At 53.8% G+C, this 27,260-nt stretch overlaps 1 protein-coding gene across 5 annotated transcripts in view; it reads right to left on the reverse strand.

The window, feature by feature from the left end:
• The window catches only part of CCDC61 (coiled-coil domain containing 61), a 71,969-nt gene that overhangs the window by 39,711 nt on the left and 4,998 nt on the right, over window positions 1-27,260 (reverse strand). For 4 of the 5 annotated variants that reach the window (XM_075322615.1, XM_075322614.1, XM_075322612.1 and 1 more), the window contains exons 3-5: window positions 19,768-19,850; window positions 9,792-9,952; window positions 9,558-9,710 (exon numbers count right to left, since the gene is read on the reverse strand). In XM_075322615.1, coding sequence (XP_075178730.1) covers window positions 9,558-9,710; window positions 9,792-9,952; window positions 19,768-19,850 — 397 coding nt within the window. The remainder of the gene's footprint in view (window positions 1-9,557; window positions 9,711-9,791; window positions 9,953-19,767; window positions 19,851-27,260) is intronic. The other variant, XM_075322616.1, reaches the window with a different exon arrangement.

Here is a 27,260-nt window from a genome sequence, read left to right on the forward strand (position 1 = left end):
CAGATTGCAGGAAAGAAAGAAAGGTAGGCAATGCAAATGGCCAGGGAGACACTCCCTGAGCAGAGCACCAGGATAAAAATATCCTCCACGTTCTGTGGTAGATCTTAGCGGACGTGGGCTTCCTAGCCTGTCTCATGGTGGCAACGACCCCTTGGGACAATCCTGAAGACGTTAGGATCCAGGACTCAATGGCCACACAGTCAGGTTCAGGGCCGCAGAATTCCGATGGAAAAACGGCCCTTGGGACAGTAAGTCTGGTCGGTCTGGGAGTGCCCACGGTTGGCCGACCGTGAGCTGCCAAAGATCCGGATACCACGCCCTCCTCGGCCAGTCTGGGGCGACAAGTATGACGCGGCTGCAATCGGATCTGATCTTGCGTAGCACTCTGGGCAAGAGTGCCAGAGGTGGAAACACATAAGGGAGCCGGAACTGCGACCAATCTTGCACTAGGGCGTCTGCCGCCAGCGCCTTTTGATCGCGAGACCGTGCCATGAAGGTTGGGACCTTGTTGTTGTGCCGAGACGCCATTAGGTCGACGTCCGGCACCCCCCAGCGGCGACAGATTTCCTGAAACACGTCTGGGTGAAGGGACCATTCCCCTGCGTCCATGCCCTGGCGACTGAGGAAGTCTGCTTCCCAGTTTTCTACGCCGGGGATGTGAACTGCGGATATGGTGGAGGCTGTGGCTTCCACCCACACCAGAATCCGCCGGACTTCCTGGAAGGCTTGCCGACTGCGTGTCCCCCCTTGGTGGTTGATGTATGCCACCGCTGTGGAGTTGTCCGACTGAATTCGGATCTGCCTTCCTTCCAGCCACTGCTGGAAGGCTAGAAGGGCAAGATACACTACTCTGATTTCCAGAACATTGATCTGAAGGGTGGACTCCTGCTGAGACCACGTACCCTGAGCCCTGTGGTGGAGAAAGACTGCTCCCCACCCTGACAGACTCGCGTCTGTCGTGACCACCGCCCAAGACGGTGGTAGGAAGGATCTTCCCTGTGATAATGAGGTGGGAAGAACCCACCACTGCAGAGAGTCTTTGGCCGTCTGGGAAAGGGAGACTTTCCTGTCCAGGGATGTTGACTTCCCGTCCCATTGGCGGAGAATGTCCCATTGAAGTGGACGCAGATGAAACTGCGCAAACGGAACCGCCTCTATTGCCGCCACCATCTTCCCGAGGAAGTGCATGAGGCGTCTTAAGGAGTGCGGCTGACCTTGAAGGAGAGCCTGCACCCCAGTCTGTAGAGACCTCTGCTTGTCCAGCGGAAGCTTCACTATCGCTGAGAGAGTATGAAACTCCATGCCAAGATACGTCAGTGATTGGGTCGGTGACAGATTTGACTTTGGGAAGTTGATGATCCACCCGAACGCCTGGAGAGTCTCCAGTGCAACATTCAGGCTGAGTTGGCATGCCTCTTGAGAGGGTGCCTTGACCAGTAGATCGTCCAAGTAAGGGATCACAGAGTGTCCCTGAGAGTGCAAGACTGCTACCACTGCCGCCATGATCTTGGTGAACACCCGAGGGGCTGTCGCCAGACCAAATGGCAGAGCTACGAACTGAAGATGGTCGTCTCCCATCACGAAGCGTAGAAAGCATTGGTGCTCTGTAGCAATCGGCACGTGGAGATAAGCATCTTTGATGTCTATTGATGCTAGGAAATCTCCTTGAGACATTGAGGCAATGACTGAGCGGAGGGATTCCATCCGGAACCGCCTGGCGTTCACATGCTTGTTGAGCAGTTTTAGGTCCAGAACAGGACGGAAGGAGCCGTCCTTTTTTGGAACCACAAAGAGATTGGAGTAAAATCCTCGCCCCCGTTCCTGAGGGGGGACAGGGATCACGACTCCTTCTGCTCTTAGAGAGTCCACCGCCTGCAGCAGGGCATCTGCTCGGTTGGGGTGTGGGGAGGTTCTGAAGAACTGAAGTGGAGGCCGAGAACTGAACTCGATTCTGTACCCGCGAGACAGAGTGTCTGTTACCCACCGGTCTTTGACCTGTGACAGCCAAATGTCGCAAAAGCGGGAGAGCCTGCCACCGACCGAGGATGCGGAGGGAGGAGGCCGAAAGTCATGAGGTAGCCGCTTTGGAAGCGGTTCCTCCATTTGCTTTCCTGGGGCGTGAGTGAGCCCGCCAGGAATCTGAGCTCCCTTGTTCTTTCTGAGTCCTTTTGGACGAGGAGAATTGGGCCTTGCCCGAGCCTCGAAAGGACCGAAACCTCGACTGCCACTTTTTCTGTTGAGGTTTACTTGCTCTGGGCTGTGGTAAGGAAGAGTCCTTACCCTTGGACTGTTTTATGATTTCAGCCAATGGCTCACCAAACAGTCTGTCTCTAGATAATGGCAAGCTGGTTAAGCATTTTTTGGAACCAGCATCTGCTTTCCAGTCCTTTAACCACAAGGCTCTGCGCAAAACCACAGAATTGGCGGACGCCATAGCGGTACGGCTCGTAGATTCTAGGACAGCATTGATAGCATAGGTCGCAAACGCAGACATTTGCGAAGTTAGGGACGCCACTTGCGGCACTGCTGGATGTATGAAAGCATCCACCTGTGCTAAACCAGCTGAAATAGCTTGGAGTGCCCACACGGCCGCGAATGCTGGAGCAAACGACGCGCCGATAGATTCATAGACAGATTTCAACCAAAGGTCCATCTGTCTGTCGTTGGCATCTTTAAGTGAAGCGCCATCCTCTACTGCGACTATGGATCTAGCCGCAAGCTTGGAAATTGGGGGATCCACCTTTGGACACTGGGTCCAGCGTTTGGCCACCTCAGAGGGAAAAGGATAACGGGTATCCTTAGAACGTTTAGAGAAACGCTTGGGTCTTTCCCAGCGAGCTCGCTTAGGCTGCCTGGGACTGTCATCTGAGTCAGAGACTTCAGCCTGTGATGCTTGTGACCCCCCTGAAGTACGGATTAGTTCCAACTGAGGGGGACCGGAGAGCATAGACACAGCAGTGTCCATGGTCTGAGCAACTGGCCTGGACTGCAAGGTCTCCAGGATTTTCGCCATAGTCACAGACATTTTATCAGCAAAAACTGCAAAGTCTGTCCCCGTCACCGGGGCAGGGTTCACAGGCGTCTCTGCCTGGGCTACCACCACATTAGGCTCTGGCTGACGAAGTGCCACTGGGACTGAACATTGCACACAATGTGAGTCATTGGAGCCTGCCGGTAGATCAGCCCCACATGCAGTACAAACAGTGTACACAGCCTGTGTCTTGGCACCCTTGCGTTTTGCGGATGACATGTTGCTGCCTCCTCAGAGCAGTACAGGGTGTCCAGCCAAGAAGCGACCTTACAGTGCAACTATATATATATATATGGTACCAAGAAAAAAGTACACCAATATAACACTGAGGCACTAGTGGGGCCAGCACTAAAGTGCAGCTTACCGCCCGCTTAGGAGCGGGTGTGTGGTCGCCGAAATCCCTTTAGTCTGGGTCTCCCAGAGCCTGCTGCCTTTCCCCAGCCAGACCGCATGTGTAATGGCTGCCGGCGTCCTTGTGGAGAGGGGGGGCGGGCCCTGGGCGTATACAGACGAAAAGCGGGAAGCCTGCTTCCCACTGTGCCTAGTGAGAGGGCTGGAGCATGTAAATAAAGCTCCAGCCCTCGGCGCTGCCCATTGAGCAGCGTCTCTCCCCTACCCTGATTGACAGGGTGGGGGCGGGAACGAAGCGGCGCTAGGCCGCAGAAGCCGGGGGCTAAAGTTAGAAGCGCCGCCGCCGTAAAAGCGCGGTCGGCGCAAAGTCCCCGGCGCACCACAAGTCGCAGCTGCGCCGCCGCTCCAGTAGCGGTCGGCGCAGTAGTTCCCAACATGTAACGTCACTCAGCAAAGCTGCAGTGACCTAACCCCAGCGCACAGCGCTACTGTCCCCGGCGCACTATAACGCTCAGCAAGCCTTGAGAGTGTCCGTGCCTGCCGGGGACACAGAGTACCTGAAAGTTGCAGGGCCTTGTCCCTGAACGGCACTCCCGCTCCAAATCCAGCAGGTTCTCTGGGTCTGTGGATGGAGCCCGGCCCCAGGGCTTGGGGGCCGGCAAGATCCCACTTCCACAGAGCCCTCCAGGGGATGTGGAAGGAAAACAGCATGTGGGCTCCAGCCTCTGTACCAGCAATAGGTACCTCAACCTTACAAGCACCACCGCGGGTGAGAAGGGAGCATGCTGGGGGCCCCATATGGGCCCTCTTTTCTTCCATCCGATATATAGCCAGCAGCTACTGCTGACTACAAACAGTGGAGCTATGCGTGGATGTCTGACCTCCTTCGCACAAAGCAGAAAACTGGTGAGCCAGTGATCCCACTGGGGGTGTATAGCCAGAAGGGGAGGGGCCTTACATTTTTTAGTGTAATTGCTTTGTGTGGCCTCCGGAGGCAGTGCTATACACCCAATCGTCTGGGTCTACCAATAGAGCGCCGAAGAAAGCACAGGGGCGGGTGCTGGGTCTCCCAATAGGAGCTAGAAGAAAAGGAATTTACGGTAAGTAAACAAAATTCCCTTCTTCTTTGTCGCTCTGGAGACCCAGACAATTGGGACGTCCAAAAGCAGTCCCTGGGTGGGTAAAAGAATACCTCGATAAAAAGAGCCGAAACGGCCCTCTCTTACAGGTGGGCAACCGCCGCCTGAAGGACTCGCCTACCTAGACTTGCGTCTGCCGAACCATAGGTATGCACTTGATAGTGTTTCGTGAAAGTGTGCAGACTAGACCATGTAGCTGCCTGACACACCTGCTGAGCCGTAGCCCGGTGCCGCAATGCCCAGGACGCACCCACGGCTCTGGTAGAATGGGCTTTCAGCCCTGAAGGAAGCGGAAGCCCAGAAGAACGGTAGGCTTCGAGAATCGGTTCCTTGATCCACCGAGCCAAGGTTGACTTGGAAGCCTGCGAACCCTTACGCTGGCCAGCGACAAGGACAAAGAGCGCATATGAACGACGCAGGGGCGCCGTGCGAGATACGTAGAGTCGGAGTGCTCTCACTAGATCTAAGGAGTGCAAATCCTTTTCACATTGGTGAATTGGATTAGGGCAAAATGAAGGTAAGGAGATATCCTGATTGAGATGAAAAGGAGATACCACCTTAGGGAGAAATTCCGGGACAGGACGCAGAACCACCTTATCCTGGTGAAACACCAGGAAGGGGGCTTTGCATGACAGCGCTGCAAGCTCCGACACTCTTCGGAGTGATGTAACTGCCACTAGAAATGCCACCTTCTGCGAAAGACGTGATAAAGAGACATCCCGCAGCGGCTCGAAAGGTGGTTTCTGAAGAGCCGTTAGCACCCTGTTAAGGTCCCAGGGTTCCAACGGACGCTTGTAAGGTGGGACTATGTGGCAAACTCCCTGCAGGAACGTGCGGACCTGCGGAAGCCTGGCTAGGCGCTTTTGAAAAAATACGGAGAGCGCCGATACTTGTCCCTTGAGAGAGCCGAGTGACAAACCCTTGTCCATTCCGGATTGAAGGAATGAAAGAAAAGTGGGTAAGGCAAACGGCCATGGAGTAAAACCATTATCAGAGCACCAGGATAAGAAGATTTGCCAAGACCTGTAATAGATCTTGGCGGACGTTGGTTTCCTGGCCTGTCTCATGGTGGCAATGACATCCTGAGATAACCCTGAAGACGCTAGGAGCCAGGACTCAATGGCCACACAGTCAGGTTGAGGGCCACAGAATTCAGGTGGAAAAACGGCCCTTGTGACAGCAAGTCTGGGCGGTCTGGAAGCGCCCACGGTTGACCCACCGTGAGATGCCACAGATCCGGGTACCACGACCGCCTCGGCCAGTCTGGAGCGACGAGAATGGCGCGACGGCAGTCGGACCTGATCTTGCGTAACACTCTGGGCAGCATCGCCAGAGGAGGAAACACATAAGGCAGTCGAAACTGCGACCAATCCTGAACTAACGCGTCGGCCGCCAGAGCTCTGTGATCTTGAGACCGAGCCATGAATGCCGGGACTTTGTTGTTGTGCCGTGACGCCATGAGATCGACGTCCGGCGTTCCCCAGCGGCGACAGATCTCTCGAAACACGTCTGGGTGCAGAGAACATTCCCCCGCGTCCATGCCCTGACGACTGAGAAAATCTGCTTCCCAGTTTTCTACGCCCGGGATGTGAACTGCGGAGATGGTGGAGGCTGTGGCTTCCACCCACTGCAGAATCCGCCGGACTTCCTGGAAGGCATGACGACTGCGCGTGCCGCCCTGGTGGTTGATGTATGCGACGGCAGTGGCGTTGTCTGACTGGATACGGATCTGTCTGCCCTCCAGCCACCGATGGAAAGCCAATAGGGCTAGATACACTGCCCTTATCTCCAGAACATTGATCTGAAGGGAAGACTCTACCGGAGTCCAGGTTCCCTGAGCCCTGTGGTGGAGAAAAACCGCTCCCCACCCTGACAGGCTCGCGTCCGTGGTGACCACAGCCCAGGTTGGGGGTAGGAAGGATTTTCCTTGCGATAGAGAATTGGGAAGGAGCCACCACTGAAGAGACGTCTTGGTTGCAAGGGAAAGAGACGTTCCTGTCGAGGGAAGTCAACCTCCTATCCCATTTGCGGAGAATGTCCCATTGGAGTGGCCGCAGATGGAATTGCGCGAACGGCACTGCCTCCATCGCTGCCACCATCTTCCCTAGGAAGTGCATGAGGCGCCTCAAGGGGTGTGACTGACCCCGAAGAAGAGATTGCACCCCTGCCTGCAGAGAAAGCTGTTTGTCCAGCGGTAGCTTGACTACCGCTGACTGTGTATGAAACTCCATCCCGAGGTAAGTCAGTGATTGGGTCGGTGTCAACTTGGATTTTGGGAAGTTGATGATCCACCCGAACTGCTGCAGAGTCGCCAGAGCGACGGTAAGGCTGTGTTGACACGCCACCCGAGAAGGTGCCCTGACTAGGAGATCGTCTAAGTAGGGAATCACCGAGTGGCCCTGAGAGTGTAGGACCGCCACAACGGATGCCATGACTTTGGTGAACACCCGTGGGGCTGTGTACGTTTGGGGAACCGAAACTGGTGTTTCTCCTGCTGAGAAGCCGACTCCTCTACAGGTGGAGGCGGGGGAGAGAGATCTAACACCTGGTTGATGGACGAGATAAGATCGTTTACTAAGGCATCCCCTTCAGGTGTATCAAGGTTGAGGGCGACGTCAGGGTCAGAGCCCTGAGCTGCGACGTCCGTCTCGTCCTCCAGCGAGTCCTCAAGCTGGGAACCCGAGCAGCGTGAAGAAGTCGGGGAAGATTCCCAGCGAGCCTGCTTAGCCTGTCTAGGACTGTGGTCCGGGCAGGAGTCCTCCACGTGAGACCTAGGGCCCAACCTGGGAGCGCGCTGCGGTGCGGACCGAGAGGGGCCTGGAGGCGACGATCCAACAGGGGCCGGGGCCTGTGTAAGGACCGGTCTGGACTGCAAAGCTTCAAGCAGCTTGGCAGACCATTTGTCCATAGACTGAGCCATGGATTGTGAAAGTGACTCCGAGAGTCTCTCAGCAAAAGAGGCGAACTCTGTCCCTGCCGCCTGGACAGGGGGAGCAGGGGGGTCTACATGAGCCGAGGGGCCCACTAATGACCGAGGCTCCGGCTGAGCAAGCGAAACAGGGGTCGAGCATTGCTCACAGTGAGGGTAGGTGGAACCCGCAGGTAACATAGCCCCACAAGAGGTACAGGCCGCAAAAAAACCCTGTGCCTTAGCACCTTTGCTCCTTGTGGACGACATGCTGTTGTCTCCTAGGAGAGTGATCACTGAGGGTATATGGGAAAGGGTATACAGCCCGACTGAACAGAAATTATATATATATATATATATTCCGGCACCCTAGTGGGACCAGCACCGGGTGACCGGTGTGGCTTACCGACCGCTAAAGTAAAAAGCGGAGTGTGTGTCCTCCAGATTCCCTGCCTTAGGTCTCCCAGAGCTGCAGAGCTCTTCCCTGAGAATCCTCCACCGGCAGAATGCCAAAAAATGGCTGCCGGAGCTCTCAGGGGAGGAGTGGAGCCGTGGGCGGCGCTAGGAAAGTGCGGGAATCTGGGGTCCCCACAGTGATCAGTGAGGGGGGAGGAAACATACAGGATGCTCCGGCCCTCACATCCGATGTCAGGTCGGCAGTCCCGCCCTTACCCCTGACAGGCAGGCCCGGGGGCGGGATTTTTGCTACTAGGCCGCGATGAAGCCGGGGACTAAATTTAAGACCGCGGCCGACAAGCAGGCGCGGTCGGCGCGGAAGTTCGCCGGTCTTCTCAATTCAGCAGCTGCTGCAGCGTCCGGGAAGAAGGCGCTCCCTGCACAGTCCCCATGGGGACACAGACTACCTTAGAGTTGCAGGGCCCGGTCCCCGAGGATGAATAGACTCCGGTCCGGCAGATTCCCACAGGCGCTGCGGAGGGAGCACGGTCCCAGTAAATGGATGACCGGTCAGGATCCCACTTCTCCCAGAGCCGCTAAGGGATGGTGAAGGAGACGGCATGAGGCTCCGGCCTTTGTACCCGCAATGGGTACCTCAACCTTAACAACACCGCCGACGTAGTGGGGTGAGAAGGGAACATGCCGGGGGGCCCGTGAGGGCCCTCTTTTCTTCCAACCGATATAACTAATATGAGAATGCATGAGTGGATGTGTGCCTCCTTCCACACAAAGCATAAAACTGAGGAGCCCGTGATGCACGGGAGGGTGTATAGGCAGAGGGGAGGGGTTACACTTTTTAAAGTGTAATACTTTGTGTGGCCTCCGGAGGCAGAAGCTATACACTCCAATTGTCTGGGTCTCCCAATGGAGCGACAAAGAAATACTCAACGCACACACTTCCGGTTCCGTACATCCACCGCGCTCTGACCCGCACTTGCAGTCCACACAAACACACGCAAGCGCACACACACACACATACAGTATTATGCTCACCTTACCTTCCGTTCCATCGCCGGTCTCATGGTTCTTGTAGTTCCCGGGTACATCGTGACGTCCTCGCAGCGAACTACAAGTACCATGAGGCCGGCAGTGGAACGGAAGGTAGGGTGAGCATATAATGTGTACCTTCCATTTCATCGCTGGCCTCCTCTGTCCTGTAGTTCGCCGCTCCAGGCTGTGTATCGGTATCCATAGCGACGAAGTAGGAACTTCCTGTCACCGCTACTCAAAGGCAGCGCACTGGCCAATCAGAGGCAAGCGGCTCTGGCTTTGACGTCAGCGCGCTGGGAGCGGAAGTTCCTCCCTCGTCGTTATGGTAACCCGATACACGGCCTGCACCGGAGAACAGCAAGTCCCAGGAGACCAGCGATGGAACGGAAGATAAGGTGAGCATATATGTGCGTGTGCGCTTGTGTGTGTTTGTACGAGTTTGTGCATGTGTGGAATGACAGAATAGGGCACCAGGATGGGACATTGCAGAAGTTGTGGAACGAATTGTCTGCATTGCAATGATTTCCTATGGGAAATCTTGCTTTGCTGAACGAGTAACTTGGTTAACAAGCACACTCCCAGAACGGATTGTTCTCGTTAACCAAGGTTGCACTGTATCTAAAGGGCGACGTGGGAAGAAGAGGTTCTCGAGAAGCGAGAGTTGAAGTCCCTTTATACTTACTCTTCTCTCAGTCGTCGGACCTCGGTCTCCCGACTTTCCGCACTCGGGGCTAGTTTCAGAGCAGCCAGCTCATCTTTCAGTCCTCGAATCACTTGTCTTAAGTGCACAGGGTCTGGCTTACCAATGTAGGGAAGAGGGAGGGGATAATGTATCCTGCAAATATATAATTACCTGAGCAAAAAAAAGAAAATATAGCAAATGTAAAATAATAAGAGAGGCGCCAATGGGACTCACCTGTCAAATTCCACTGAGTAGATAAGAATCAAGTATCGCTTGGAATTGAGTGCGGCGCTCCTGGCCGGGGGAGCCGAGCGCTGCGCTCCTCCAGCTTTCCGGTGCCGAAGTAGCTCCAAGTCCGCGTACGTCAGGAGGTCAAGGGTGACGGATTCACTGCTCTGCGGAGAAGATGGGACAGGAATAACGTTCAGTACATCCATTGTAACCAGCACATAAATAACCGGGGCACACTGCAATCACAATGTCGGCAATATGTAGCGTCCCTGAACCACTCAGGGCACTACTAGGTACTGCATCCTCACCAGGATGCAGGGCCTACCCCCAGGGACCTGGAACACCAGTGCCAGTGACATCTGCACACACCAAAACCTCAGTTTCCACTCCACACCAGGGGTAATTGGCTAATCAGACACCAGAGGGATGGCCACCTAGAGGACGGAGCCAGACCAGGGGACTAGACAGCCTGGCGAGAGGGGACATAGAGTTGAGCAGAGGAAAGTGAAGAGAGTGGAAGTGTAGAGAGATGTGCCTAGAGCTGGGTCGTGTAACAGTGACCCGGGGGCACAGGAGAGTGGTCGCCAGGGTAGGTACACCCGAGTACCGCTGGGACCAGAGCACCGACGGGCCACAGGTCCCTAAGTCAGGCGACGGCTTCACGCGGCCTGGCAAATACCTGCACAGTGAGGGGACCTTCACGGACCTCACTGACCCACAAATCCAGGGGTACCACCAGTAAAGCAAGGATCAGGGTTCGGGACCATGGACCGGCCCTACAGGGCGCACACTGCCCGCCGTATGGACGAGGAGACTCCCAAAAGACAGTCGGGCCCCAAACCAGCTCCAAGCGACGGGGACCCAACCACACTGAGGGTGCCGGGGACAGAGCAACAGAGTCATCAAACTGGCACTGGAACTACAGGGACCTGAACCAGCCGGGTCAAGAGTGAGTAGAGACTGTTAATTACTACCCTCTGTGTGGTCTCCCTTCTTCGGCGAAAGTCTCCATCATACATCCCCTGAGCTCAGCCCTACCTGCGGAGGGCCTACCACCACAGCTGCCATTACTTATCAGCCCTGGGGGATAATCAACTCAGCAGCGGCGGTTCCACCATCTTAACCACAACCCGCAGGTGGCGTCACACCAATGACTTTAATCTCCCCTGTAAATACTCCCTATTAAAAAGCGTCGCCAGGGTCATGGAACCGGGCAACGGCCACCAAAGTGACATTCCCCAGTGATACACCGCCCAGACCGAGTACCCCATTCCCTGGGCGACACAAATACTTCGTGATTGAAATTAATTACTTAGGCTGCATTTACACTAAGCGGCCGTAGTGTGACTTATCACTCAATGTTACAAAAAATTAAAAAGGGAACCAATCACCAGCCAGGATTTTCGTATATAACAAAGCCAGTGCTTTACTGGCACTATCAGGCTGATTCTATACATGCCTGTAGTGATCAGCTCGGATGTATAGGTTTTGAAATCCAAAAAACTAAAGTTTATAAAACTAGCTGCTTCTTGAGTGACAGCAGCTGAGGATTAGATAATATATTCATAGTTATCCCCTCCCCCTGTTAGAATTAGCATAAGTATTATACAAACAATTCACTTTGTCTGTTGCAGGACCTGTGGTGAGGTCATACCCATGTGACCAGAAGGGGCGGGGCCTCAATCAACAAAGCTGGATACCAGGTCACATGGGTATGACCTCACAGAGGTCCTGCAACAAAGTGAATAATTTGTATAATACTTATGCTAATTCTAACAGGGGGAGGGGATAAGTATGAATATATTATCTGCTCCAGTGCAACTGTCACTCAACTAGCAGCTAGTTTTATAAACTTTACTTTTTTGGATTTCAAAACTTTTACATCCGAGCTGACCACTACAGGTATGTATAGAATCAGCCTGATAGTGCCAGTATAGCACTGGCTTTAGGTTATATACGAAAATCCTGGTGATTTGTTCCCTTTAAGTGGAGAAAAAAAAACCCACCGCAGATAGCCGTGCTCATGTTACGCTAACCGTAACCAGACTGCTCAAAATTGCAACTTATCACTTAAAGGGGATGTATGGTGAAATGATATAGGTTTAGCAAAGATTTAACTGCTGGGACCAGCACCGATCGGCAGATCGCAGAACTTTTATCCCACTAAGGCTAATTTCACACATCAGTTTTTTTCCATCAGGCACAATCCGGAAAAAAATGGGTAAAACGGATCCGGCGCCGGATCAGTTTTATCCCCATTGATTTGTATTAGCGCCGGATTGTGTCTGATAGCTTTGCATCCAGCTTTTGCCGGATAATTGCCTAAAGCGGCGGCCGGAGGGAACGTATCTTGTAACGTTTTTTTTATCCGGCAAAAAACCCGCATCGCGCTGGATCCGGCGTGTTTTACAATGGAAGCCTATGGATGCCGGATCCGGCGTATTGCGGTAAAAAACGGATGCGGCCGTCTGATCCGTTTTTGTAAACTGAGCATGCTCCAATGTATTGAAAAAAACGGAGCCAGCAAAAAAAAACGAATGAAAAGGATGTAAAAACAGATGCGCCGGATCTGTTTGATGGATCAGGTATATTGGAACCGTCAAAAAAAAAAAAAAAAAAGGATCAGGCACATCAGTTTTTGCATATTCTGCGCCGGATCCGTTGCATCAGGCACACGCCGGATTGTGCCTGATGCCAAAAACTGATGTGTGAAAGTAGCCTTACAAAGATTCCAGACGGTGGTTTCATCCATGCTCTATGAGACTGTTGGGGGGTGGGGTGGGGGGACAAAAAAACAAAACGCACAACCCAAAAACCCAGCATTCAAGAGTCCCACAAAAAAGATGAATGGACAGCAGATTGGTGCCCAATCTATCGGAGATAAAAGTCACAATTTTGGCGATCGGTGCGGGCCCAGTGGTCGGACCCCCGCCAATCAGCGAGTTATCACCTATCCTGTGGTTAAGTAGTAAATGGGATCATCCGATGAAAAGCTGAAAAGAAGGGAATTTTGTTTACTTACCGTAAATTCCTTTTCTTCTAGCTCCTATTGGGAGACCCAGACAATTGGGTGTATAGCTTCTGCCTCCGGAGGTCACACAAAGTATTACACTTTAAAAAGTGTAACCCCTCCCCTCTGCCTATACACCCTCCCGTGGATCACGGGCTCCTCAGTTTTGGTGCAAAAGCAGGAAGGAGGAAACTTATAAATTGGTCTAGGGTAAATGCAATCCGAAGGATGTTCGGAGAACTGCAAACCATGAACCAAAAGAACAATTCAACATGAACAACATGTGTACACAAAAGAACAACCAGCCCGAAGGGCACAGGGGCGGGTGCTGGGTCTCCCAATAGGAGCTAGAAGAAAAGGAATTTACGGTAAGTAAACAAAATTCCCTTCTTCTTTGTCGCTCCATTAGGAGACCCAGACAATTGGGACGTCCAAGAGCAGTCCCTGGGTGGGTAAAAGAATACCTCAATAAAAAGAGCCGAAAAACGGCCCCCTCTTACAGGTGGGCAACCGCCGCCTGAAGGACTCGCCTACCTAGACTGGCGTCTGCCGAAGCATAGGTATGCACTTGATAGTGCTTCGTGAAAGTGTGCAGACTAGACCACGTAGCTGCCTGACACACCTGCTGAGCCGTAGCCCGGTGCCGCAATGCCCAGGACGCACCCATGGCTCTGGTAGAATGGGCTTTCAGCCCTGAAGGAAGCGGAAGCCCAGAAGAACGGTAGGCTTCGAGAATTGGTTCCTTGATCCACCGAGCCAAGGTTGAGTTGGAAGCCTGCGAGCCCTTACGCTGGCCAGCGACAAGGACAAAGAGCGCATCTGAACGACGCAGGGGCGCCGTGCGAGACACGTAGAGCTGGAGTGCTCTCACAAGATCCAAAGAGTGCAAATCCCTTTCACACTGGTGAATTGGATTAGGGCAAAATGAAGGTAAGGAGATATCCTAATTGAGATGAAAAGGGGAATTTCACCTTAGGGAGAAATTCCGGGACAGGACGCAGAACCACCTTATCCTGGTGAAACACCAGGAAGGGGGCTTTGCATGACAGCGCTGCGAGCTCAGACACTCTCCGAAGTGATGTGACTGCTACCAGGAAGGCCACCTTCTGAGAAAGACGTGATAGAGAGACATCCCGCAGCGGCTCGAAAGGTGGTTTCTGAAGAGCCGTTAGCACCCTGTTAAGATCCCAGGGTTCTAGCGGACGCTTGTAAGGTGGGACTATGTGGCAAACTCCCTGCAGGAACGTGCGGACCTGCGGAAGCCTGGCTAGACGCTTTTGAAAAAACACGGAGAGCGCCGATACTTGGCCCTTGAGAGAGCCGAGTGACAAACCCTTGTCTATTCCAGATTGAAGGAATGAAAGAAAAGTGGGTAAGGCAAACGGCCATGGAGGAAAACCGTTATTAGCGCACCAGGATAGGAAGATTTGCCAAGACCTGTAATAGATCTTGGCGGACGTAGGCATCCTGGCCTGTCTCATGGTGGCAATGACATCCTGAGATAACCCTGAAGACGCTAGGAGCCAGGACTCAATGGCCACACAGTCAGGTTGAGGGCCACAGAATTCAGATGGAAAAACGGGCCTTGTGACAGCAAGTCTGGGCGGTCTGGAAGCGCCCACGGTTGACCCACCGTGAGATGCCACAGATCCGGGTACCACGACCGCCTCGGCCAGTCTGGAGCGACGAGAATGGCGCGACGGCAGTCGGACCTGATCTTGCGTAACACTCTGGGCAGCATCGCCAGAGGAGGAAACACATAAGGCAGTCGAAACAGCGACCAATCCTGAACTAACGCGTCCGCCGCCAGAGCTCTGTGATCCTGAGACCGTGCCATGAATGCCGGGACTTTGTTGTTGTGCCGTGACGCCACGAGATCGACGTCCGGCGTTCCCCAGCGGCGACAGATCTCTCGAAACACGTCTGGGTGCAGAGACCATTCCCCCGCGTCCATGCCCTGACGACTGAGAAAATCTGCTTCCCAGTTTTCTACGCCCGGGATGTGAACTGCGGAGATGGTGGAGGCTGTGGCTTCCACCCACTGCAGAATTCGTCAGACTTCTTGGAAGGCTAGACGACTGCGAGTGCCACCTTGGTGGTTGATGTATGCGACGGCAGTGGCGTTGTCCGACTGGATACGAATCTGCCTGCCCTCCAGCCACCGATGGAAAGCCAATAGGGCTAGATACACTGCCCTTATCTCCAGAACATTGATCTGAAGGGAAGACTCTACCGGAGTCCAGGTTCCCTGAGCCCTGTGGTGGAGAAAAACCGCTCCCCACCCTGACAGGCTCGCGTCCGTGGTGACCACAGCCCAGGTTGGGGGTAGGAAAGATTCGCCCTGCGACAGAGAATTGGGAAGGAGCCACCACTGAAGTGACGTCTTGGTTGCAAGGGAAAGAGAGACGTTCCTGTCGAGGGAAGCCGAACTCCTGTCCCATTTGCGGAGAATGTCCCATTGGAGTGGCCGAAGATGGAATTGCGCGAACGGGACTGCCTCTATAGCTGCCACCATCTTCCCCAGGAAGTGCATGAGGCGCCTTAAGGGGTGTGACTGACTCCGAAGAAGGGATTGCACCCCTGCCTGCAGAGAAAGCCGTTTGTCGCTCGGAAGCTTGACTAACGCTTGCTGGGTATGAAACTCCATCCCAAGGTACGTCAGTGATTGGGTCGGTGTCAACTTGGATTTCGGGAAGTTGATGATCCACCCGAACCGCTGGAGAGTCGCCAGAGCGACAGATAGACTTCGTTGACACGCCACCCGAGACGGGCCCCTGACTAGGAGATCGTCCAAGTATGGAATCACCGAGTGGCCCTGAGAATGCAGGACCGCCACAACGGATGCCATGACTTTGGTGAAAACCCGTGGGGCTGTCGCCAAGCCGAAAGGCAATGCCACGAACTGGAGATGTTCGTCCCCGATGGCGAAACGCAGGAAACGTTGATGCTCGGGTGCGATCGGTACATGGAGATAAGCATCTTTGATGTCGATCGATGCTAGGAAGTCTCCTTGTGACATTGAGGCGATGACCGAGCGGAGAGATTCCATCCGGAACCGTCTGGTTCTCACATGTCTGTTGAGTAGCTTGAGGTCCAGAACGGGACGGAATGACCCGTCCTTTTTTGGCACCATGAACAAGTTGGAGTAAAATCCGCGACCACGTTCCTGAAGGGGAACGGGGATCACAACTCCTTCCATCTTTAGAGCGGCTACTGCCTGAAAAAGTGCATCGGCCTGAGCGGGGGTCGGAGAGGTTCTGAAGAAGCAAGCCGCAGGACGAGAGCTGAACTCTATCCTGTAACCATGAGACAGAATGTCTCTCACCCATCGGTCTTGAACATGTGGCCACCAGGCGTCGCCAAAGCGGGAGAGCCTGCCACCGACCGAGGATGCGGTCAGGGGAGGCCGAGAGTCATGAGGAAGCTGCCTTGGAGGCAGTGCCTCCTGCGGCCTATTGTGGGCGAGACTTGGATCGCCACGCATAGGAGTTCCTCTGGCCTTTCTCCGGCCTGTTGGACGAAGAGGATTGGGACTTGGCGGAGGGACGAAAGGACCGAAATCTCGATTGAACCTTTCTCTGTTGAGGTCTCTTAGGTTTGGACTGGGGTAAGGAAGAGTCCTTTCCTTTGGATTCCTTAATAATCTCATCCAATCGTTCGCCAAACAAACGGTTGCCAGAAAACGGCAAACCGGTTAAGAACCTCTTGGAAGCCGAGTCTGCCTTCCATTCGCGTAGCCACATGGCCCTGCGGACTGCCACAGAGTTAGCGGATGCTACAGCTGTACGGCTAGCAGAGTCCAGGACGGCGTTCATGGCGTAGGATGAAAAGGCTGACGCCTGAGAGGTCAAAGACACAACTTGCGGAGCAGAATTACGTGTGACAGCATTAATCTCAGTCAGACAAGCCGAGATAGCTTGGAGTGCCCACACGGCTGCAAAGGCCGGGGCAAAAGACGCGCCCGTGGCCTCATAGATGGACTTCACCAGGAGCTCTGTCTGTCAGTGGCATCCTTTAGCGATGAGCCATCTGCAACCGACACCACGGATCTAGCCGCCAATCTTGAGACTGGAAGATCCACCTTGGGACAGTGAGCCCAACCCTTAACTACTTCAGATGGGAAGGGGTAACGTGTGTCAGTGAGGCGCTTAGTAAAGCGCTTGTCCGGGACCGCTCTGGGTTTCTGGACAGCGTCCCTGAAGTTAGAGTGATCAAAAAACGTATTGCGTGTACGTTTGGGGAACCGAAACTGGTGTTTCTCCTGCTGAGACGCCGACTCCTCTACAGGAGGAGGCGGGGGAGAGAGATCTAACACCTGGTTGATGGACGAGATAAGATCATTTACTAAGGCGTCCCCCTCAGGTGTATCAAGGTTAAGGGCGACGTCCGGGTCAGAGCCCTGAGCTGCGACGTCCGCCTCGTCCTCCAGAGAGTCCTCAAGCTGGGATCCCGAGCAGCGAGAGGAAGTCGGGGAAGAGTCCCAGAGAGCCCGCTTAGCCGGTCTAGGACTGCGGTCCGGGCAGGAGTCCTCCGCCTGAGACCGAGGGGCCAACCTGGGAGTGCGCTGCGGCGCGGACCGAGAGGGGCCTGGAGGCGACGAGCCAACAGGGGCCGGGGCCTGTGAAAGGTCCGGTCTGGACTGCAAAGCCTCTAGCAGCTTAGAAGACCATTTGTCCATAGACTGTGCAATGGATTGAGAAAGTGACTCAGAGAGTTTCTCAGCAAAAGAGGCGAACTCTGTCCCTGCAGCCTGGTCAGGGGGAGCAGGGGGGGTCTACATGAGCCGAGGGGCCCACCAGTGTCCGAGGCTCCGGCTGAGCAAGCGAGGCAGGAGTCGAGCATTGCTCACAGTGAGGGTAGGTGGAACCCGCAGGTAACATAGCCCCACAAGAGGTACAGGCCGCAAAAAAAAACCTGTGCCTTAGCAGCTTTGCTCCTTGTGGACGACATGCTGTTGTCTCCTAGGAGAGTGATCACTGAGGGTATATGGGAAAGGGGTATACAGCCCACCGAACAGATAGATATAGATATATACGTATCTAATCCGGCACCCTAGGGGGACCAGCATCGGGTGACCGGTGTGGCTTACCGACCGCTAACGAGCGGTGTGTGTCCTCCAGATTCCCTGCCTTGGATCCCCCGGAGCTGCAGAGCTGTTCACTAAGAATCCTCCACCGGCAGAATGCCAAAAAATGGCTGCCGGAGCTCTCAGGGGAGGAGTGGAGCCGTGGGCGGCGCCAGAAAAGTGCGGGAATCTTGGGTCCCCACAGTGATCAGTGAGGGGGGAGGAAACATGCAGGATGCTCCGGCCCTCACATCCGACGTCAGGTCGGTAATCCCGCCCTTACCCCTGACAGGCAGGCCCGGGGGCGGGATTTTTGCGACTAGGCCGCGATGAAGCCGGGGACTAAATTTGAGACCGCGCCCGACAAGCAGGCACGGTCGGCGCGGAAGTCCATCGGCCTCCTGAATTCAGCAGCCGCCGCGGCTTCCGGGAAGAAGGTGCGCTCCTGCACAGTCCCCTATGGGGACACAGAGTACCTTAGAGTTGCAGGGCCCGGTCCCTGAGGTTGAAGAGGCTCTGGTCCAGCAGGGTCCCACAGGGGCTGCGGATGGAGCACGGTCCCAGTAAATGGATGACCGCTTAGGATCCCACTTCTCCCAGAGCCACATAAGGGATGGTGAAGGAGACGGCATGTGGCTCCAGCCTCTGTACCCGCAATGGGTACTTCAACCTTAACAACACCGCCGACGTAGTGGGGTGAGAAGGGAACATGCCTGGGACCCCGTGGGGGCCCTCTTTTCTTCCAACCGACATAACTAAATTGAGAATGCATGAGTGGATGTGTGCCTCCTTCCACACAAAGCATAAAACTGAGGAGCCCGTGATCCATGGGAGGGTGTATAGGCAGAGGGGAGGGGTTACACTTTTTAAAGTGTAATACTTTGTGTGGCCTCCGGAGGCAGAAGCTATACACCCAATTGTCTGGGTCTCCCAATGGAGCGACAAAGAAAAGAATTGCGTTGATAAGTTGTTGACTTCTAGGATACGCAGAGATAGGACCCTGATAATTTACAAGGCTTCTGAATCCCCGGTCGGTCAAACATTCGCACTGCTGTGCACTGTATCCTCCATTACTCCTATCACGGCTCCATTAAAATTAGACTTGAGACCCCAATAACTGAACACCATCCAAAAACTAAGCAACGTATCCACAGGAAAGGTGATATATGTTATAATTTTGGTTCAACCCCTTTAATAAGGTTCTCATGGGTCAATATCCTACTTAATGGGACGAGCAGCAGTACAGTGCTGACAATCCAATGTGCAAACACTAAAGGGGGCATGACCCTCACAGGACCGGAACAGCCCCCCATTGTGATCGTGGCTAGGGAAATCGCTGAGGTCACACATTAGTGGTCCGTCTAACCCTAAGGCTATGTGCCCACGGGAGTTTGTACCTGTAGATATATCCGTAGGTACAGCCGCAGCTATCCATTGCTGCGGTAGTACAGCGAAATAGCTGCGGACATTCCTGCGGCTTACCTGCGGAAGTCTCGGCTTCTATCTCCATAGTGGAGAGCTGGGATTTCCGCAGAAAGAATTGACATGCAATTACGTGTGGCTGCAGGACATCCGCAGCATGGTCCGCAGCCGCACATATCCGCAGCATGGACACAGCACTCCCCATGTCCCATAGGATAACATGGGGAGTGTATGTACATGCTGAAACCTGCGGATTTATCTGGAAAATCCAGAAAATCCGCGGATTTTCCGCAGATAAATCCGCAGGTTTAGTCTCCCGTGGGAACATATCCTTAATAACCACTTTGATCTCCTGATCCAACACATTACACTATTGCAAGCCAAGAACTTCAGCCTTTCCGGATTACCAGATTAAAGGAATGTCACTGTCATTCGGCATTTGCCTGATCAGATTGTTTCTTATATAAGTGTAGAAACCTTACCTGCGTGAGAGCGGAGTGCAGCATATTGCAGAAGATGGAATATTGCTTAAAGTTTCCCGTCTTTTGTGTGAGGTCTTCAATAACTGATGACAAAGAGGTAAAAACATCATTAGAAAGAATCGAGAAAAAATGGAATATTGATGATTATAAACCCAATTACTAGATATTACTTACAGCGAAGATGGAACTGCAGCTGTACATTACCTAGGCCAAAGACTACTACTCCAGCAGGATACAGCTAAACCCCCACTAGGTGGAGGCATCACCGGAGGAGCAAATCACACACACGCCTCCAAAACATAGAGAGGGCGATTGCTGGATTTCTTTTTTGTTGCTTTTTTATAATATATATATATATATATATATATATATATATATATATATATATATATATATATATATATATATATATATATATATATATATTAGTGTAGGGACCTACAAGCATGAGGTTCTCGTGACGAGGGTGTAGGCTTCCGTCTTATGGCCATAATACCAACTAAACCTCATTTTTTGTACAGGATGCAGCCAGGCCCCTTTCTGTTAGGCCTTGCATATTAGAGTTTCTGTCCCTGTATGGTACACAGGTGGGGTACGGCTTGGCAGCCCGCCTGATCTCATAGTATGGGTGTCGCCTAATAGGCTGCGGGCTTGTGACTGTGCATCTGCAAACAGTGCTCTATGCAAGCCATCGGTGTATTTATTACACACATACACTCATTTCGGGGTCCTCTTGGATATTACGTTTTGGGGCTAAGGAGCCTCCACTTGCTCCACAGCTGGCAGGTTTTGGACAATAGTAAATAATAAAATACAGTATGTAATACTAAATAAAATGAGCTTGGAAGTCTGAGGAAATGGAGAAGTTTAGGATATGGCCTCCTTTCTTGGCTTTCTAGGGTAGAAAAGGGAGTTAATATTTATGCACCGGCTGCACATAGTCAGGCCTGGAGTAAAGGCCATATACACACTGGTTGTTCAGAGCCGCTGATTTCGGCTCTCCATCTATTGTGCATGGAGGGTCTACTCACAGGTGATGATGGCAAAGAGGACCCGACTAAGCCAACATTTTAATTTTTCTAAAAAGGAAATAAGTCGCTGGTAGGTATTATGGCAGGGGCTCCCTCAGAGGACACAGGAGAGCGCAAATGAGCAGTGGTGTATGTGGAAGTCGGGGTGACAGCTGTCATCAGAATGACTGATCATCTGAGAGATGTCTAATATGTGAGGGCTTTAATCGTGTGACTGTTAAGGGGGCTTTACACGCAGCAATATCGCTGGTGAAAGCACTCGCCCCCGGCGTTTGTGCATCACGGGCAAATAGCTGCCCGTGGCGCACAATATCGTTAGGAGCCGTCACACGCACTTACCTGCCTAGCGACGTCGCTGTGGACGGCGATCTGCCTCCTTTCTAAGGGGGCGGTTCGTGCGGCGTCACTAAGCGGCCGCCCAATAGAAGCGGAGGGGCGGAGATGAGCGGCCGTAACATCCCGCCCACCTCCTTCCTTCCTCATTGCCGGTGGCGGCAGGTAAGCTGCAGTTCGTCGTTCCCGAGGTGTCACACGTAGCGATGAGTGCTGCTGAAGGAACGACGAACAACCTGCGTCCTCAACAATCAACGATATTTTGAAAATGAACGACGTGTCAACAATGGACGATTTGGTGAGTATTTTCCATCGTTAACGGTCATTCGTGAATGTCACACGCAACGATGTCGCTAACGATGCCGGATGTGCGTCATGGAATCAGTGACCCCGGCGATATATCGTTAATACGTTGTTGCATATGACGGGGCCTTTAGGCCTAAAGGGGGCTTTACACGCTACGACATCGCTAATGCGAAGTCGTTGGGGTGGTCACAGAATTGGTGACGCACATCCGGTCGCTTTAGCGATGCCGTTGCGTGTGACACCTATGAGCGATTTTCCATCGTCGCAAAAACATGCAAAGAAGGGAATTTTGTTTACTTACCGTAAATTCCTTTTCTTCTAGCTCCTATTGGGAGACCCAGACAATTGGGTGTATAGCTTCTGCCTCCGGAGGCCACACAAAGTATTACACTTTAAAAAGTGTAACCCCTCCCCTCTGCTATACACCCTCCCGTGCATCACGGGCTCATCAGTTTTGGTGCCAAAGCAGGAAGGAGGAAACTTATAAATTGGTCTAAGGTAAATTCAATCCGAAGGATGTTCGGAGAACTGAAACCATGAACCAAAGGAACAATTCAACGTGAACAACATGTGTACACAAAAGAACAACAGCCCGAAGGGAACAGGGGCGGGTGCTGGGTCTCCCAATAGGAGCTAGAAGAAAAGGAATTTACGGTAAGTAAACAAAATTCCCTTCTTCTTTGTCGCTCCATTGGGAGACCCAGACAATTGGGATGTCCAAAAGCAATCCCTGGGTGGGTAAAAGAATACCTCGATAAAAAAGAGCCGAAAAACGGCCCCCTCTTACAGGTGGGCAACTGCCGCCTGAAGGAGTCGCCTACCCAGGCTGGCATCTGCCGAATCATCGGCATGCACCTGATAGTGTTTCGTGAAAGTGTGCAGACTCGACCAGGTAGCCGCTTGACACACCTGCCGAGCCGTAGCCTGGTGTCGCAATGCCCAGGACACCGACGGCTCTGGTAGAATGGGCCTTCAGCCCTGCAGGAATCGGAAGCCTACAAGAACGGTAGGCTTCAAGAATCGGTTCCTTGATTCACCGAGCCAAGGTTGACTTGAAAACCTGAAATCCCTTACTCTGGTCCGTGATAAGGACAAGAGCGCATCAGACCGGCGCAGGGGCGCCGTGCGAGAAATGTAGAGCCGGAGTGCTCTCACCAGATCTAATAAATGCAAATCCTTTTCACATTGGTGAACTGGATGCGGACCCCAAGAGTGTAAGACGAAACGGGGATACCTTAGGGAGAAAGTCCGGGACCGGACGTAGAACCACCCTATCCTGGTGAAACACCAGGAAGGGGGATTTGCATGACCGCGCTGCCAGCTCAGATACTCTTCTGAGTGATGTGACTGAGTCTAGGAAGGCCACCCTTTGCGAAAGAAAGTGGGCAAGGCAAACGGCCAGGGAGTAAAACCCTGATCAGAGCACCAGGATAAGAAGATCCTCCAAGTCCTGTGATAGATCTTGGCGGACGTTGGTTTCCTGGCCTGTCTCATGGTGGCAATGACATCTGGAGATATCCCTGATGACGCTAGGAGCCCGGACTCAATGGCCACACAGTGAGGTTTAGAGCCGTAGAATTCAGAAGGAAATATGGCCCTTAAGGCAGCAAGTCTGGTCGGTCTGGGAGAGTCCACGGTTGACCCACCGTGAGGTGCCACAGATCCGGGTACCACGATCACCTCGGCCAGTCTGGAGCAACGAGGATGGCGCGGCGACAGTCTGACCTCATCTTGCGTAACACTCTGGGCAGTAGTGCCAGAGGAGGAAATACATAAGGCAGTCGAAACTGCGACCAGTCGTGAACTAGCGCGTCTGCCGCCAGAGCTCTGTGATCCTTGGACCGAGCCATGAATGCCGGGACTTTGTTGTAGTGCTGAAACGCCATTAGATCGACGTCCGGCGTTCCCCAGCGGCAACAGATCTCTAGAAACACGTGCAGGTGAAGAGACCATTCCCCTGCGTCGATGCCCTGGCGACTGAGAAAATCTGCTTCCCAGTTTTCTACGCCCGGGATGTGAACTGCGGAGATGTTGGAGGTTGTGGCTTCCGCCCACAGCCGAATCCGCCGGACTGCTCGGAAGGCTTGACGACTGCGTGTGCCGCCCTGGAACACCTTTAGGGCTAGATCCACTGCCCTTATCTCCAGAACATAGAACCGAGGGGAGGACTCTGTCGGAGTCCAGGTTCCCTGAGCCGAGTGGTGGAGGAAGACCGCTCCCCACCCTGACAGACTCGCGTCCGACGTGACCACAGCCCCGGCTGGGGGCCGGAAGGATTTTTCCTTCGCCCAGGAAGTGGAAAGAAGACACCACTGAAGAGAGGTTTTGCTGCAAGGGAAAGAGAGACGTTCTTGTCTAGGGACGTCGACCTCCTGTCCCATTTGCGGTGTCCGATAGAATCGGACGCAGACGAAACTGCGCAAGGGAACTGCCTCCCTTGCTGCCACCATCTTCCTGAGACAGTGCATGAGGCGCCTCAAGGGGTGACTGGGCCCGAAGGAGAGATTGCACCCCTGTCTGTAGTGAACGCTGCTGATGGCGAAACGCAGAAAGCGTTGAAGCTCGGGTGCGATCAGCACATGGAGATAAGCATCCTTAATGTCAATTGATGCTAGGAAGTCTCCTTGTGACATCGAGGCTTCAGAGTGTTCACCGCCTGAAGAAGTGCATCGGCTCGCTCGGGGGGCGGAGATGTTTTGAAGAAACGAGTCGGAGGACGAGAGCAGAGCTCTATCCTGTAACCATGAGACAGAATGTCTCTCACCCATCGGTCTTGGACATGTGGCCACCAGGCGTCGCAAAAGCGGGAGAGCCTGCCACCGACCGAGGACGCGGTCTTGGTGAGGCCGAAGTCATGAGGAAGCCGTCTTGTGACTTAGACCGCCATGCAGAAGAGTTCCTCTAGCCTTCCTCTGACCTGTTGGACGTGGAGGAACGGAACTTTGCTGAGGACCGAAATGACCGAAACCTTTGGACTGGGGCAAGGACGAGACTGTCTAGTAACTTCATCCAATTGCTCGCCAAACAAACGGTCGCCAGAAAATGGCAAACCGGCTAAGAACTTCCTGGAAGCAGAGCCTGCCTTCCATTCACGTAGCCACATGGCCCTGCAGACTGCCACCGAATTGGTGGATGCTACCGCTGTACGGCTCGCAGCGTCCAGGAACGGCGTTCATGGCGTAGAACGAAAAAACCTACGCCTGAGAAGTGAAGGACACAACCTGCGTGGCAGAGGTATGTGCAACCGCAATAATCTCAGCCAGAGAAGCTGAGATAGCTTGGAGTGCCCTCACGGCTGCGAAGGCTGGAGCAAAAGATGCGACTATGGCTTCATAGATGGATTTCATCATAAGCTTTATTTGCCTGTCAGTGGCATTCGTGAGAGATGGACATCTGCCACTAATACTACGGATCTAGCCGCCAGCGTAGAGACTGGAGGATCCACCCTGTGACACTGAGCCCAACCTTTAAGCACGTCAGGGGGGAAAAGGGTAACGCGTGTCAATAAGGCGCTTAGTAAGCGCTTGTCCGTCAAGTTCTGTGCTACTGGACGGCCCCTCTGGAGTTAGAGTGATCGAAACACGCACTCCTGATGAAGTCGGGGAAGGTTCCCAGCGGGCCCGCTTAGCCTATCATAGGCCGCGGTCCGTGACGGAGTTCTCACCGTGGGATCTGGGTGTTACCCCAGGAGCCCCTTGTTGTACCGACCCAGAGGGACCCGGGAGCGATGAATTCACAGCTCCCTGGCCCTGTGTTATCGGTCTGGACTGCAAGGCTTCCAGTATCTTAGCAGACCCTCTGTCCATAGACTGAGTCCTGGAATGTGAAAGCTATTCAGAGATTTGCTGATTCCAACATGCAAACTCTGTCCCTGTCATCTGTGCAGTGCCTGTAATATAGGCGCACAAGAGGTACAGGTTGTAAAATAAACATATATATATATATATATATATACACTGCGGCACCAAGGGGGGTCAGCACCTGAAAAACTGGTGCCCCCCAGTGCTCAGTGAGGGGGAAGGAGGATACCAACGTATGCTCCAGCCCTCCCTGCCGACGTCCAGTCGGCCGTCCCGTCGTTACCCCTGACTGGCAGGCCGGAGAACGGGAGTATATGGCACTAGGCCGTAAGAGCCGGGGACTAAATTTAAAAACGCGGCCGGCAAACATGGCGCGGTCGGCGCGGTAGTCCCAGTCTCACAAAACACTCAGCAACCGCTGCGGCGATTGTAACACAGATGCTGCATGCACCGTCCCTCAGGGGACACAGAGTACCTTATGATGCAGGGCTCTGTCCCTGATGATGTTAGTCACAAAAGTGCGGGAATCTGGTGGCCCATAGTGATCCGTGAGGGGGGCGGAGGACAGCGAAGTGTGCTCCAGCCCTCACTGTCGGCATCATACCGACCGTCCCGCCTTTCTCCCTGACTGGCAGGCTCAGGGGCGGGAGTTTAACACACTAGGCCGCAAAAGCCGGGGACTAAAGTAAAAACCGCGGCCGGCAGACCGGCACGGTCGGCGCGGTAGTCCCAGACAAAAAATCCACACCGCAGTCGCAGCTGCGTCTGAGGCCCAAGGTGCTTCATGCACCGTCCCAACGGGGACACAGAGTACCTGTGGATGCAGGGCCATGTCCCTGACGATACTCCGTCTCCTGTCCGGCAGATTCCCCCAGGGGCTGCGGAGGGAGCCCGGTCCCAGTGGCTGGATGACCGGTTAGGATCCCCCTTCCCCAGAGCCCCTAAGGGATGGGGAAGGAAAACGGCATGTGGCTTGTGGCCACCAGATTCCCTGCCCCGGGTCTCCCTCAGCTGCAGCCAGAAGTTCTCCACTGCAGAATGTGCTGAAAAAATGGCTGACGGGGTTCTCTGAGGAGGAGGGAGGCGTGGGCGTAGTCACAAAAGTGCGGGAATCTGGTGCCCCAGCGTGAGTAGTGAGGGGGGCGGAGGACAGCTCAGTGTACTCCAGCCCTCACTGTCGGCGTCATACCGACCGTCCCGCCCTTTTCCCTGACTGGCAGGCCTGGGGGCGGGAGAATACTATACTAGGCCGCAAAAGCCGGGGACTAAAGTTAAAACCGCGGCCGGCCGGCAGTGCACGGTCGGCACGGTAGTCCCGGACCCATACCCACGCCGCAGTCGCTGCAGCGTCTGGGCCCAAGGTGCTTTATGCGCCGTCCCAACGGGGACACAGAGTACCTGTGGATGCAGGGCCATGTCCCTGACGATACTCCGTCTCCTGTCCGGCAGATTCCCCCAGGGGCTGCGGAGGGAGACCGGTCCCAGTGTCTGGATGACCGGATAGGATCCCACTTCCCCAGAGCCCCTAAGGGATGGGGAAGGAAAGCGGCATGTGGCTCCAGCCTGTGTACCCGCAATGGGTACCTCAACCTTAACAACACCGCCGACCTGAGTGGGGTGAGAAGGGAGCATGCCGGGGGCCCCATAGGGGCCCTCTTTTCTTCCATCCGATAAAGTCAGCAGCTGCTGCTGACTAAAACGTGGAGCTTGCGTGAATGTGTGCCTCCTTCAACACAAAGCAAAAAACTGATGAGCCCGTGATGCACGGGAGGGTGTATAGCAGAGGGGAGGGGTTACACTTTTTAAAGTGTAATACTTTGTGTGGCCTCCGGAGGCAGAAGCTATACACCCAATTGTCTGGGTCTCCCAATGGAGCGACAAAGAAATCGCTCATCGGTGACATGGGGGTCCATTCTCAATTATCGTTACTGCAGCAGTAACGAAGTTGTTCCTCGTTCCTGTGGCAGCATACATCGCTCCGTGTGACAAAGCAGGAACGAGGAACTTCTCCTTACCTGCCTCC

The sequence above is a fragment of the Anomaloglossus baeobatrachus genome, chromosome 9 (genome assembly GCF_048569485.1).
Source record: "Anomaloglossus baeobatrachus isolate aAnoBae1 chromosome 9, aAnoBae1.hap1, whole genome shotgun sequence".
Lineage (NCBI taxonomy): Eukaryota > Metazoa > Chordata > Amphibia > Anura > Aromobatidae > Anomaloglossus > Anomaloglossus baeobatrachus.